Source organism: Oncorhynchus mykiss, chromosome 16, assembly GCF_057628025.1.
Source record: "Oncorhynchus mykiss isolate SJ-2025 chromosome 16, ASM5762802v1, whole genome shotgun sequence".
Taxonomy (NCBI): Eukaryota; Metazoa; Chordata; class Actinopteri; order Salmoniformes; family Salmonidae; genus Oncorhynchus; species Oncorhynchus mykiss.
Window position 1 is genome coordinate 12,233,590 of NC_143037.1, and position 12,788 is coordinate 12,246,377.

Sequence of the window (12,788 nt, forward strand, 5' to 3'; positions counted from 1 at the left end):
ATACATTTAAAAAAATACTAATCCTTCTACACACAATACTCCATAATGACAAAGCTAAAACAGCTTTTTAGATTTTTTTCCTCTCCCAAATTTCTTATAAAGAAAAAAATAAAATATATTACATTTACATAAGTTTACTTTCCATAACACTACTCTCCTACATGCATGCACACACTGTCTTCTGTCCTCCTCCTCCATTCTCTTCTCCCTACAGCCCTCTATATCATCCTACTCTCTTCCCCACTCTCCATGCACCCGTATTGTTCCGGGGCTGGAGGGCTGTGTGTGTATGTTGTGGTCAAGGACGCCAGATCATTTGGTCCTTATATAATAACACATTTACAAACCTTTCATAAGGTAATGGATGAGGGAGAGAAAGAGAGTGAGCGAGAGAATTAGAGGTAGATAGAGAGGGAGTGAGAGAAAGAGGTAGAGAGAGAGAAAGAGAGGTAGATAAAGAACGATAAAGAGGTAGAGAGAGAGAAAGAGAGGTACATAGAGAAAGAGAGGTAGATAGAGAGAGAGAGGTTGATAGAGAGAGAAAGAAAGGGAGTGAAAGAAAGAGAAGATAAAGAGAAAGAGGGAACTAAGAAAGAGGTAGAGAGAGAGGTACATAGAGAAAGAAAGAGAGGTAGATAGAGAGAGGGGGAGGGGAGGGAGCAAGAGGTAGAGAGAGAGAAAGTGGGGGAGGGAGCGAGAGAAAGACGTAGAGAGAGAGAAAGAGAGGTAGATAGAGAGAGAGAGGTAGATAGAGAGAGAGGTAGATAGAGATATGGAGAGAGAGAAATTAAAGGGTCCACAGTGATGAAAGCAAAACTGCACTGTCAACCTTCACCATAAGGGGGAGAAAAAGAGGGAGAGAAGAAACGAGAGATGGAGATGGGAGAGAGAGAGGCAGGTATAAGGTAGTGATTGAGTGAGAACGGGGAGGAGAGAAAGAGAGAATGGGTTAGAGGGAGAGTTAAAGAAATGGAGTGTTTTGCAGGAAATGTATAAAAATAACTGCACTTATTTTAATATTTTAGAATAGAAATCATGGTAACTTCACTTGGGTAATATTTTATTGACTCGTTAGATCTTCAAAACTATTTTTCATAATAAATGTCCGCTTTATGTTCTTCAAAGAACTGCAACAATAAAAATAAAAGTAAAATACGGTAGAAAATGTATAAAATTAAAAGGCTAAACAAACACTTTTATGAACAATACCACAGCTCAATGCTTCTTCTTTACTTCAGATATAGAGCATAGAGGAGACGGAAGAGAGGAAGAGAGGGGTAGACTAGAGGAAGAGAGGAAAAGAGGGGTAGACTAGAGGAAGAGAATAAGAGAGGGGTAGACTAGAGGGAGAGAAGAGAAGGGGTAGACTAGAGGAAGAGAGGAAGAGGGGTAGACTAGAGGGAGAGAAGAGAGGGGGTAGACTAGAGGGAGAGAGGGGGTAGACTAGAGGGAGAGAAGAGAAGGGGTAGACTAGAGGAAGAGAGTAAGAGGGGGGTAGACTAGAGGGAGAGAAGAGAAGGGGTAGACTAGAGGGAGAGAGGGGATAGACTAGAGGGAGAGAAGGAGTTGACTACAGGGAGAGAAGAGAAGGGGTAGACTAGAGGGAGAGAAGGGGTTGACTACAGGGAGAGAGGAACAGAGAGAAATAGAGATATATGGAAAGATAAAGAGTTGGAGAGAGGGGGTAGACTAGAGGGAGAGAGGGGATAGACTAGAGGGAGAGAAGGGGTTGACTACAGGGAGAGAAGGGGTTGACTACAGGGAGAGAGGGGATAGACTATAGGGAGAGAGGGGATAGACTACAGGGAGAGAGGGGAAATAATTAGTTACATTTTCCAGTTTATTTACTACTTTTTCTTTAATGATTTATGTCCCGCTCACAGTCTGATTCCCATGCAACCATGTGATTGGCTGGCAATATTGCTTGGATGACCTGGGGGAGTTCACTGACAGCAGATACAAATACAATGAGCAGATCAGAAACAATGGAGAGTTCTGCCCGTTCTGGACAGTGAATTTCTATCTGCTTTGTTCCTACAGTTAGCCCGTGTCTCAAATGGCAGCCTGTGCACTACTTTAGACCAGAGCCACGTAGATCATAGGCCTCTGGTCTAAAGTCATGCACTTTTAGAGGAAAAGGGTGCCATTTTAAGACACAAACAGTCTTACACACTCTGAATGACATCATACTCACCCCCTCAACCTTCTCCACATCGCCCGCCCTCACACACACACACACGCACGCACGCACGCACACACACACACACACACACACACACACACACACACACACACACACACACACACACCTGCCTGGCTGGGATTGATCACCTGGACAACGGGCGGGACAATCAACCAATGAGGTGAAGCAACAGGATGCACAGAGAAGGAGGGCCAATGACAGTAAATCAACTCAAATTCTCTTAGCCAATGGCATCATGAACAGCTCTATCGCTATAGAAACACATGATAACACGTAATATTCAGTTTTGGATTATTGTACAGACATTGTTGATATAAAACACTCATCAGAGCAGGTACAGTCAGTTGTACATGTAATGTCTATAGCACAGGCTGGTAAACAGGGCTGGGCCTGTGGCAGGGGAACATATCCTGCCTTTACACCAGGGTCACTCACTAAACCGCACCCCGACACAAACACACCACCCGGCCTCTCAGCGACACTGTAGCCCAGTCACACCTCGGTTGGTCAGTATCTGCTGTGTGTTGGGAGGCGAGGGAAGGTTGATTGGGTACAAATTAAGTTGTTGCGTGTCCTGTATCTGTCCCATCTTCTTATTGATGATTGATATATGATCTTGCAATAATAATATATGCCATTTCTCAGATGCTTCTACCCAAAGCAATGTACTTTTTAACTTATGGGTGACCCCAGCGGGAATTGAACCCACAATCCTGATGTTGCATGCTCTACCAATGGGGCTACAGAGGACCACCATGTATTGATCCAGTTGTTATGTGTTGTCTGTCTGTCATTATTAAGCCCAGTAATAATGGCCTGTTGGGCGTAAATGAAGTATATTATGTTGAAGTGAATAAACCAGGTGGTAGTTTATTATAAACCCAGTTGGTAGGTCAGGTGGTAGTTTATTATAAACCCAGTTGGTAGGTCAGGTTGTAGGTCAGGTGGTAGTTTATTATAAACCCAGTTGGTAGGTCAGGTGGTAGTTTATTATAAACCCAGTTGGTAGGTCAGGTGGTAGTTTATTATAAACCCAGTTGGTAGGTCAGGTGGTAGGTCAGGTGGTAGTTTATTATAAACCCAGTTGGTAGGTCAGGTGGTAGGTCAGGTGGTAGTTTATTATAAACCCAGTTGGTAGGTCAGGTTGTAGGTCAGGTGGTAGTTTATTATAAACCCAGTTGGTAGGTCAGGTGGTAGTTTATTATAAACCCAGTTGGTAGGTCAGGTTGTAGGTCAGGTGGTAGTTTATTATAAACCCAGTTGGTAGGTCAGGTGGTAGTTTATTATAAACCCAGTTGGTAGGTCAGGTGGTAGTTTATTATAAACCCAGTTGGTAGGTCAGGTGGTAGTTTATTATAAACCCAGTTGGTAGGTCAGGTGTAGTTTATTATAAACCCAGTTGGTAGGTCAGGTAGTAGGTCAGGTGGTAGTTTATTAGAAACCCAGTTGGTAGGTCAGGTGGTAGGTCAGGTGGTAGTTTATTATAAACCCAGTTGGTAGGTCAGGTGGTAGGTCAGGTGGTAGTTTATTATAAACCCAGTTGGTAGGTCAGGTGGTAGTTTATTATTATCCCAGTTGGTAGGTCAGGTGTAGTTTATTATAAACCCAGTTGGTAGGTCAGGTGGTAGGTCAGGTGGTAGTTTATTATAAACCCAGTTGGTAGGTCAGGTGGTAGTTTATTATAAACCCAGTTGGTAGGTCAGGTGGTAGGTCAGGTGGTAGTTATTATAAACCCAGTTGGTAGGTCAGGTGTAGTTTATTATAAACCCAGTTGGTAGGTCAGGTAGTAGGTCAGGTGGTAGTTTATTAGAAACCCAGTTGGTAGGTCAGGTGGTAGGTCAGGTGGTAGTTTATTATAAACCCAGTTGGTAGGTCAGGTGGTAGGTCAGGTGGTAGTTTATTATAAACCCAGTTGGTAGGTCAGGTGGTAGTTTATTATAAACCCAGTTGGTAGGTCAGGTGTAGTTTATTATAAACCCAGTTGGTAGGTCAGGTGGTAGGTCAGGTGTAGTTTATTAGAAACCCAGTTGGTAGGTCAGGTGGTAGTTTATTATAAACCCAGTTGGTAGGTCAGGTGGTAGGTCAGGTGGTAGTTATTATAAACCCAGTTGGTAGGTCAGGTGGTAGGTCAGGTGGTAGTTATTATAAACCCAGTTGGTAGTTTATTATAAACCCAGTTGGTAGGTCAGGTGGTAGGTCAGGTGGTAGTTATTATAAACCCAGTTGGTAGGTCAGGTGGTAGTTTATTATAAACCCAGTTGGTAGGTCAGGTGGTAGTTTATTATAAACCCAGTTGGTAGGTCAGTTGGTAGATTATTATAAACCCAGTTGGTAGGTCAGGTGGTAGATTATTATAAACCCAGTTGGTAGGTCAGGTGGTAGTTTATTATAAACCCAGTCGGTAGGTCAGGTGGTAGATTATTATAAACCCAGTTGGTAGATTATTATAAACCCAGTCGGTAGGTCAGGTGGTAGGTCAGGTGGTAGTTTATTATAAACCCAGTCGGTAGGTCAGGTGGTAGATTATTATAAACCCAGTCGGTAGGTCAGGTGGTAGGTCAGGTGGTAGTTTATTATAAACCCAGTCGGTAGGTCAGGTGGTAGTTTATTATAAACCCAGTCGGTAGGTCAGGTGGTAGTTTATTATAAACCCAGTTGGTAGGTCAGGTTGTAGGTCAGGTGGTAGTTTATTATAAACCCAGTCGGTAGGTCAGGTGGTAGGTCAGGTGGTAGTTTATTATAAACCCAGTCGGTAGGTCAGGTGGTAGGTCATAGCTGTGCTGGGTTTAGGAGTAACCCCTGTAGTCTCTGCTCTGTTAGCAACACATGGAGTAAGATAATTCAACGTGCAACAATTTCCCCAAAGAGTTTAAACTGCAAACATTTTCATTCTTCCTCTTTTCTTCATCAGCGTCTTCGTCATCATCATCTCACATTTCATTGCCATCATAGAGTCAGTGATGACATTTTGGTGTATATATATATATATATATATATATATATATATATATGTGGTATGTGTAGATAGGTAGGTAGGTAGTTAGTTCTGGTGTCTGGTCTCCTCTCCAGAGTCAAAGTCTTTTGTTTCCATAGTGTTGATAGGTTGATATCACGTTGTGACGTTGTATTGTTTTGTACAATAAATGTCCCAGCAACACTTGAAACACACAAAGCTCCTTCTCCCACCTACCTATAGCGAGTCGGCGTATCAAGCCACCATGGCAACCCTGGTGGGTGTGGCTCTTCCTGTCTTGTTGCCGGGGTAACGTCCATCCTGCTGACTTGTGGGTTAGGGCTAGGTTCAGGTAATCTGGTGTTATACCATTGGACAAAACACCAGTCTTACACTCAACTATAACTGAGTTTATCAGGGTGTTAATCTGGTTATTATGATTTTGTCTCTGTATGACAGAAGACAAGCATTCTCTCGGTTCTTTCCTATTCTGACCAGCCCCCCTCACCTCTCTGACCCTGCTCCCCCCTCCTCTCTCTGACCCTGCTCCCCCCTCCTCTGCTCCCCCCTCCTCTCTCTGACCCTGCTCCCCTCTCCTCTCTCTGACCCTGCTCCCACCTCCTCTCTGACTCTGCTCTCCTCTCCTCTCGCTGACCCTGCTCCCCCCTCCTCTCGCTGACCCTGCTCCCCCCTCCTCTCTCTGACCCTGCTCCCCCTCCTCTCTCTGACTCTGCACCCCTCTCCTCTCTCTGACCCTGCTCCCCCCTCCTCTCTCTGACTCTGCTCCCACCTCCTCTCTCTGACACTGCTCCCCCCTCCTCTCTCTGACCTGCTCCCCCCTCCTCTCTCTGACCCTGTTCCCCCCTCCTCTCTCTGACCCTGCTCCCCTCTCCTCTCTCTGACCCTGCTCTCCCCTCCTCTCTCTGACCCTGCTCCCCCCTCCTCTCTCTGACCCTGCTCCCCCCTCCTCTCTCTGACCCTGCTCCCCCCTCCTCTCTCTGACCCTGCTCTCCCCTCCCCTCTCTGACTCTGCTCCCCCCTCCTCTCTCTGACCCTGCTCCCACCTCCTCTCTCTGACTCTGCTCCCCTCTCTCTGACCCTGCTCCCCCCTCCTCTCTCCTCTCTCTGACCCTGCTCCCCCCTCCTCTCTCTGACTCTGCTCCCCTCTCTCTGACCCTGCTCCCCCCTCCTCTCTCTGACCCTGCTCCCCCCTCCTCTCTCTGACTCTGCTCCCCTCTCCTCTCTCTGAGTCCACAGGACAGTTTATACCAGAGAGAGACGGGAGACTGGTCCTTTAAAATAATTGCCCCTTTCTGGTCCTTTACTATCTGCTTGCTATATTCTGGTTGAACACAGAGAGGCTGTGGTGAGTGGCTATTACTGTACAGCATGGGCCTCTGCCCTCATGACAGTCTCTTTGTCTCACTCTCTGTGTGTGTGTGTGTGTAATTTTCTGTGTGTGTGTGTTTGTGTAGTGTGTGTATCAGAGCATGTCCTCCTGTATGTGTGTATACATGTATATGTATATATGTCAGTGGAGGCTGCTGAGGGGAGGACGGCTCATAAATGTGTCTGGAATGGAGTCAATGGAATGGTATCAACCACATGGTTGCTCCGTTCCAGACATTATTATGAGCCGTCCTCCCCTCAGCAGCCTCCACGGGTGTATATAAATGTCATTAGTTAGTTCCTCCTCTCCTCACACGTAGTACTCCTTGTCTTTGTTGTTCTTGTTCTTGGAGATCTTGGCGATGCCCAGCGGCTTGTCCTTGGTGCTGCCGTTAGGCTGGGTGGCAGAGTTACTGATGTAGTTGCGGCTCTCGTCCACGTGGTACGAGCCCTCGTCCCGGTTGCGGTACTTGTACATGGCGTAGAGCAGGATGAGGATGCAGAGGGCGGCGGCTGCCACGATGCCCACCACCATGCCTGTGGTGCTACTGGACTCCCTTACCACCTCCGACGTCCCCGGGAACGGCTTGACCTCCGGGAGAGGGGGGTGGGCTGCTGGAGGGAGGAGGAGGGAAGGGAGAGGGTGAGATAGAGAGAGTATTTTATTCCATGCTGGCTGCCAGCATCTTTCTGTTTAATCTGGCCTCCAGCATCTTTCTGTTTAATCTGGCTACCAGCATCTTTCTGTTTAATCCGGCTGCCAGCATCTTTTTGTTTAATCTGGCTGCCAGCATCTTTTTGTTTAATCCGGGTGCCAGCATCTTTCTTTTTAATCTGGCTGCCAGCATCTTTCTGTTTAATCTGGCTGCCAGCATCTTTCTGTTTAATCTGGCTACCAGCATCTTTCTGTTTAATACGGCTGCCAGCATCTTTTTGTTTAATCCGGCTGCCAGCATCTTTCTTTTTATTCTGGCTGCCAGCATCTTTCTGTTTAATCTGTCTGCTAGCATCTTTCTGTTTAATCTGGCTGCCAGCATCTTTCTGTTTAATCTGGCTGCCAGCATCCTTCTGTTTAATCTGGCTACCAACATCTTTCTGTTTAATCTGGCTGCCAGCATCCTTCTGTTTAATCTGGCTGCCAGCATCTTCCTGTTTAATCCGGCTGCCAGCATCTTTCTGTTTAATCCGGCTACCAGCATCTTTCTGTTTAATCCGGCTGCCAGCATCTTTCTGTTTAATCTGGCTGCCAGCATCTTTCTGTTTAATCCGGCTGCCAGCATCTTTCTGTTTAATCCGGCTACCAGCATCTTTCTGTTTAATCTGGCTGCCAGCATCTTTCTGTTTAATCTGGCTGCCAGCATCTTTCTGCTTAAAACCTGTTGAGGATATGGCAGACATACGCCCCCTTTGGAGAGATTGGGTACCCCTAGTAAACTGGAAAAAAAATCTGTCAAAAATTGTTAATATATGCAAATAAAATTATTATTATTGGATAGAAAACACTCTAAAGATTCTAAAACCGTTGGAATTATGTCTGTAAGTATAGCAGAACTCACAGGGCAGGCATTCTTCCAAACTAGTTTTTGTGGCCATGAAAGTTGGAGCAACTTTGACGTCATGGCCCCCACCCTTCCCAACCAGCTATGATTCTGCGGACACTTTCTATCTCTTCCGCTAGATGTCCTCTTTCATTAGGGCTTCAAACCGTTCAAATCGCGCGAGAATTGACCCTATGGGAGTGAAATTAGTGCGTGCCACGAGAGAATAGGCTGTGCGTATGGGCGCGAATTGGTCACAGCCATTCCTTTGTTTCCAGCACTGAAGAGAAGGGCAGACGATGGCCGATTGAATTGAAGTTTGTTTTGCACGTCTAAAACATCATAAAGCTTGCTTCTGCACTTAGTTTGACCTGTTTAGTCGACATATAATGTGTAATTTCGAAGTTTTGATGCGCAACTTATCCGGACCAGAGGACGTTTTGGGTGCATTTCAGCTGATGTTATTAGCAGTAGCTAATACAAAGACGCAAGACTTGAAACCAAACGATGTATTGGGTAAGTATGAAGCCTTCCAGAACATTCTGAACGAAGACCATCGAAGGTAAGGGAATATTTATGCTTAAATCTGTGTTTCTGTTGACTCCAACATTACGTGGAAATGTAGCTTGGAACTGAGCGCTGTCTCACAATATGGAATAGTGTGCGATTTCTGTAACGTTAAAAATAAATCTAACACAGCGGTTGCATAAAGAAGCAGTGTATCTTTCTAACTATATGTAGAACATGTATATTTAGTCAAAGTTTATGATGTCTATTTTACGTTATCTTGCCGCGCTACATAGATTTCCTGCGGGCGTTTTTGAGTAATTTCTGAAGGTGAACTCACTGTAAATGGACATTTATGGATATAAATGGCATATTATTGAAAAAAAAAAATATGTACTGTGTAATATGTCATATTACTGTCATCTGATGAAGATTTTCAAAAGGTTAGTGAGCGATTTATTTTTTAATCCTGCGTTTGTTGATTGCATGTTTTGGCTATTGAAATGAGCTGTGTCTGGTGGTGGTTTTACATATATATGTGCTATGTTTTCGCCGTAAAACATTTTAGAAATCTGACTTGCTGGCTAAATGAACAAGATGTTTATCTTTCATTTGAGCTATTGGACTTGTTAATGTGTGGAGGTTAAATATTTTTAAGAATATTTTTGCGTTCCATGCGCCACCGTTTCAGCTGCACGTGGGAGGGTTGATCCCCAATTGGGAACCAGTATCGTAGACAGGTTAATCTGGCTGCCAGCATCCTTCTGTTTAATCTGGCTACCAGCATCTTTCTGTTTAATCCGGCTGCCAGCATCTTTTTGTTTAATCCGGCTGCCAGCATCTTTCTTTTTAATCTGGATGCCAGCATCTTTCTGTTTAATCTGGCTGCCAGCATCTTTCTGTTTAATCTGGCATTGTTTTTGTTTAGATTTTGGCTTCCTTGATACTGTAAAGCGTCTTTCAGTTCATGAAAAGCGATATAAAAATGATATGTATGCGGCAGGTAGCCTAGTGGTTAGAGCGTTGGACTAGAAACCGAAAGGTTGCCAGATCAAATCCCCGAGCTGACAAGGTACAAATCTGTCATTCTGCCCCTGAACAAGGCAGTTAACCCACCGTTCCTAGGCTGTCATTGTAAAGAATAATTTGTTTTTAACTGACTTGCCTAGTTAAATAAAAGGTAAAATAAAAAAGTATTATTATTATTGGGAAAATAATATAGGACAGTGCTCTATTTTCACTTGCACTGCAGAATTTAATGCAGTAATCGCAGGGTGATCGCAGGGTAAACTTTCTGCTTCACATTAAACCTTCTAAAATAGTTTTTCAATCTAGTCTAGCCAGACTGTTAGTGTGTGAGGTTAGTAGTATAGAAGTAGTACTATAGCAGTAGTAGTATAGCAGTAGTACTATAGCAGTAGTAGTATAGCAGTAGTAGTATAGTAGTACTATAGCAGTAGTAGTATAATGTACTCTATATGGTATGTATTACCAGAGCTGGGGTCACATGGGTCAATGTCCTCGTCATCACTGGGACACTCAGCTGATGCCACCAGCAGGTCGTCTGTTGACTGGAGAGAGACGTTAGATCATAAAACACACACTATTGTTTTTTAGTCATTTATTCATCCCTGGAGCCTTTCACGTTAATGATATCTACATGTCTACATGTAATCTATTTTCAGAGAGCTCCTCTCATTCTACAAACAGAACACAATACAACGCTCAATGTGAAGTCAAACACATTTAGATTTTCTGGATGCATGAACATGACATCCTCGCGCACGCACACAGCACGCACGCACGCACGCACACACACACACACACACACACGTCCTGGCAAACTGCCAAATTGTGAAAAGAGAGGCGGAGAGAGCGAGTGAGAAGACAGAGTTGTTAGTTACCAGCTGTGATCTAATCACAAGGGAGGAATATACTCATCCTTCTCTCCTCCCCTTCCTTCTCTTCCCTTTCTTCTCCCTCATTCCCTCTCTCCTTTCTCCTCCCCTCTCTCCTTTCTTCTCCGACCTCTCTCCTTTCTCCTACCCTATCTTTTTTCTCCCTCTCTCTCCTTTCTTCCTCCTCTCTCTTTCCTTTCTTCCTCCCCTCTCGGGCCTGCTCCGACCCGAGCTTCATGAATTTGCGCCAGTGCTGGGCAATCGGAGAGTGCAGAGGAAGGCAAATATCGATGTTATCAGGACCTTTTCAAACGTCTGAATTCCTAGTCTATTTCCAGTGATCAGGCTGGTACATATATAATATCAAATATAATACAGTAACTAACCAACAGTATACAGTACAGTGTAGTAACTATGAATCCTTCATGTCTCTGCCCATATCTCCATGTCCTATCAGCAACACAAGGGAAGAAGATGCTCCTTTGACCAACCCCCCCCCACCCCTTCTCTGGCAGCGCCCTCTCTCCTCACCCTCCCGTTGCCATGGCAACTCCAAGTTCAAGCCATTAAAACGAAGGGAAATAAAAAGGGAGTGTTTCACTGAGAGACACGAAACACTGACACTCACCACTAGACAGAGAGAGAGAGAGAGAGAGAGAGAGAGAGAGACAGAGAGAGAGAGAGAGAGAGAGAGGAGAGAGAGAGAGAGGAGAGAGAACAGGGAGATAGAGAGAGAGAGAAGAGGAGAGAGAGAGAGAGAGAAGAGAGAGAGAGGAGAGAGAGGAGAGGGAGAGAGAGAGAGAGAGAGAGAGAGAGAGAGAGAGGAGAGAGAGGAGAGAGAGGAGAGAGAGGAGAGAGAGAGAGAGAGAGAGAGAGAGAGAGAGGAGAGAGAAGAGGGAGAGAAATAGAGGAATGGAGTGTTGGAGGAAGGGAGAGAAAAAGAAAGTGTGTGTGTGTGTGTGTGTGTGTGTGTGTGTGTGTGTGTGTGTGTGCATGTGTTAAAGCCACACAGAGTCAGTGATGAATTAAAATGGAAGTGTGATGCATTGCAGTAGTCATAACTAACCTCTGTACTGAGACAGGAGAGAACAGCAGAACCAGATATATAGAACAGGTCTAGAACCCAACATAGAAGAGGACTAGAATCCATAAAAACCTCACAAAAGAAATGGGCGAAAAATATTTTGACGAATACGCGTCCCAAGATAACCGAAATGCAGCACGACACAAGTCTAGCACAAAAGCACTATACAAGCTAACATCAAATGAATCACTACATCAGCCAGCTACTTCTTGCAACCATGTGATAGATTTCACTTTTGCTAATTAGCAAATCAAAAATCACATCTGTAAGCAGATCTTTAGATCAATGTGATACCTGTTACTGTAATCTTCCATCTCTCTGCACCTTACAGGCTTGCTGCCCTATGCACATAGACATGGAACACTGGTCACTTTAATAATGGAACACTGGTCACTTTAATAATGGAACACTGGTCACTTTAATAATGGAACACTGGTCACTTTAATAATGGAACACTGGTCACTTTAATAATGTTTACATACTGTTTTACTCATTTCATATGTATATACTGTATTCTAGTCAAGGCCACCCTATTTAACTATTGTTGTACAGATAATATTCTTCAGATATATTTAATATTCTATCCATATTCTGTCTGTAATGTATATACATCCAATCACACAGTTTGAACACATCTACTCATTCAAGGGTTTTTCTTATTTCTTCTTATTTTTTTTTATTACTATTTTCGACATTGTAGAATAACAGTGAACATATCAAAACTATGAAATAACACATATGGAATCATGTAGTAACCAAAAAAGTGTTTAACAAATAAAAATAAATGTTATATTTGAGATTCTTCAAAGTAGCCACCCTTTGCCTTGATGACAGCTTTGCACACTCTTGGCATTCTCTCAAACAGCTTCAAGAGGAATGCTTTTCCAACAGTCTTGAAGGAGTTCCCACATATGCTGAGCACTTGCTGGCTGCTTTTACTTCACTCTGCGGTCCAACTCATCCCAAACCATCTCAATTGGGTTGAGGTTGGGTGATTGTGGAGGCCAGGTCATCTGATGCAGCCCTCCATCACTCTCCTTCTTGGTCAAATAGCCCTTACACAGCCTGGAGGTGTGTTTTGGGTTATTGTCCTGTTGAAAAACAAATTATAGTCCCACTAAGCGCAAACCAGATGGGATGATGTATTGCTGCAGAATGCTGTGATAGCCATGCTGGTTAAGTGTGCCTTGAATTTTAAATAAATCACTGACAGTGT

At 44.2% G+C, this 12,788-nt stretch overlaps 1 protein-coding gene and 1 long non-coding RNA gene across 17 annotated transcripts in view; both read right to left on the minus strand.

Moving 5' to 3' along the window:
- Window positions 1-1,038: 1,038 nt before the first annotated feature.
- LOC110511413 (uncharacterized) lies at window positions 1,039-3,430 on the minus strand. The gene is made up of 2 exons (XR_002471721.3): window positions 2,126-3,430; window positions 1,039-2,074 (listed from the first exon to the last, which is right to left on the minus strand). It is a non-coding gene; the product is annotated as an uncharacterized LOC110511413 (long non-coding RNA).
- A 3,339-nt stretch (window positions 3,431-6,769) lies between these two features.
- The window catches only part of LOC110492836 (neurexin-1a), an 80,019-nt gene continuing 74,000 nt past the window's right edge, over window positions 6,770-12,788 (minus strand). For 12 of the 16 annotated variants that reach the window (XM_090201913.1, XM_036946190.2, XM_036946185.2 and 9 more), the window contains 2 exons: window positions 10,083-10,161; window positions 6,770-7,160 (listed from right to left, as the gene is read on the minus strand). In XM_090201913.1, the coding sequence (XP_090058039.1) occupies window positions 6,856-7,160; window positions 10,083-10,161 (384 nt within the window). In that variant the 3' untranslated portion in view covers window positions 6,770-6,855. The remainder of the gene's footprint in view (window positions 7,161-10,082; window positions 10,162-12,788) is intronic. The other 4 variants (XM_090201915.1, XM_090201909.1, XM_036946194.2 and 1 more) reach the window with 1 other exon arrangement.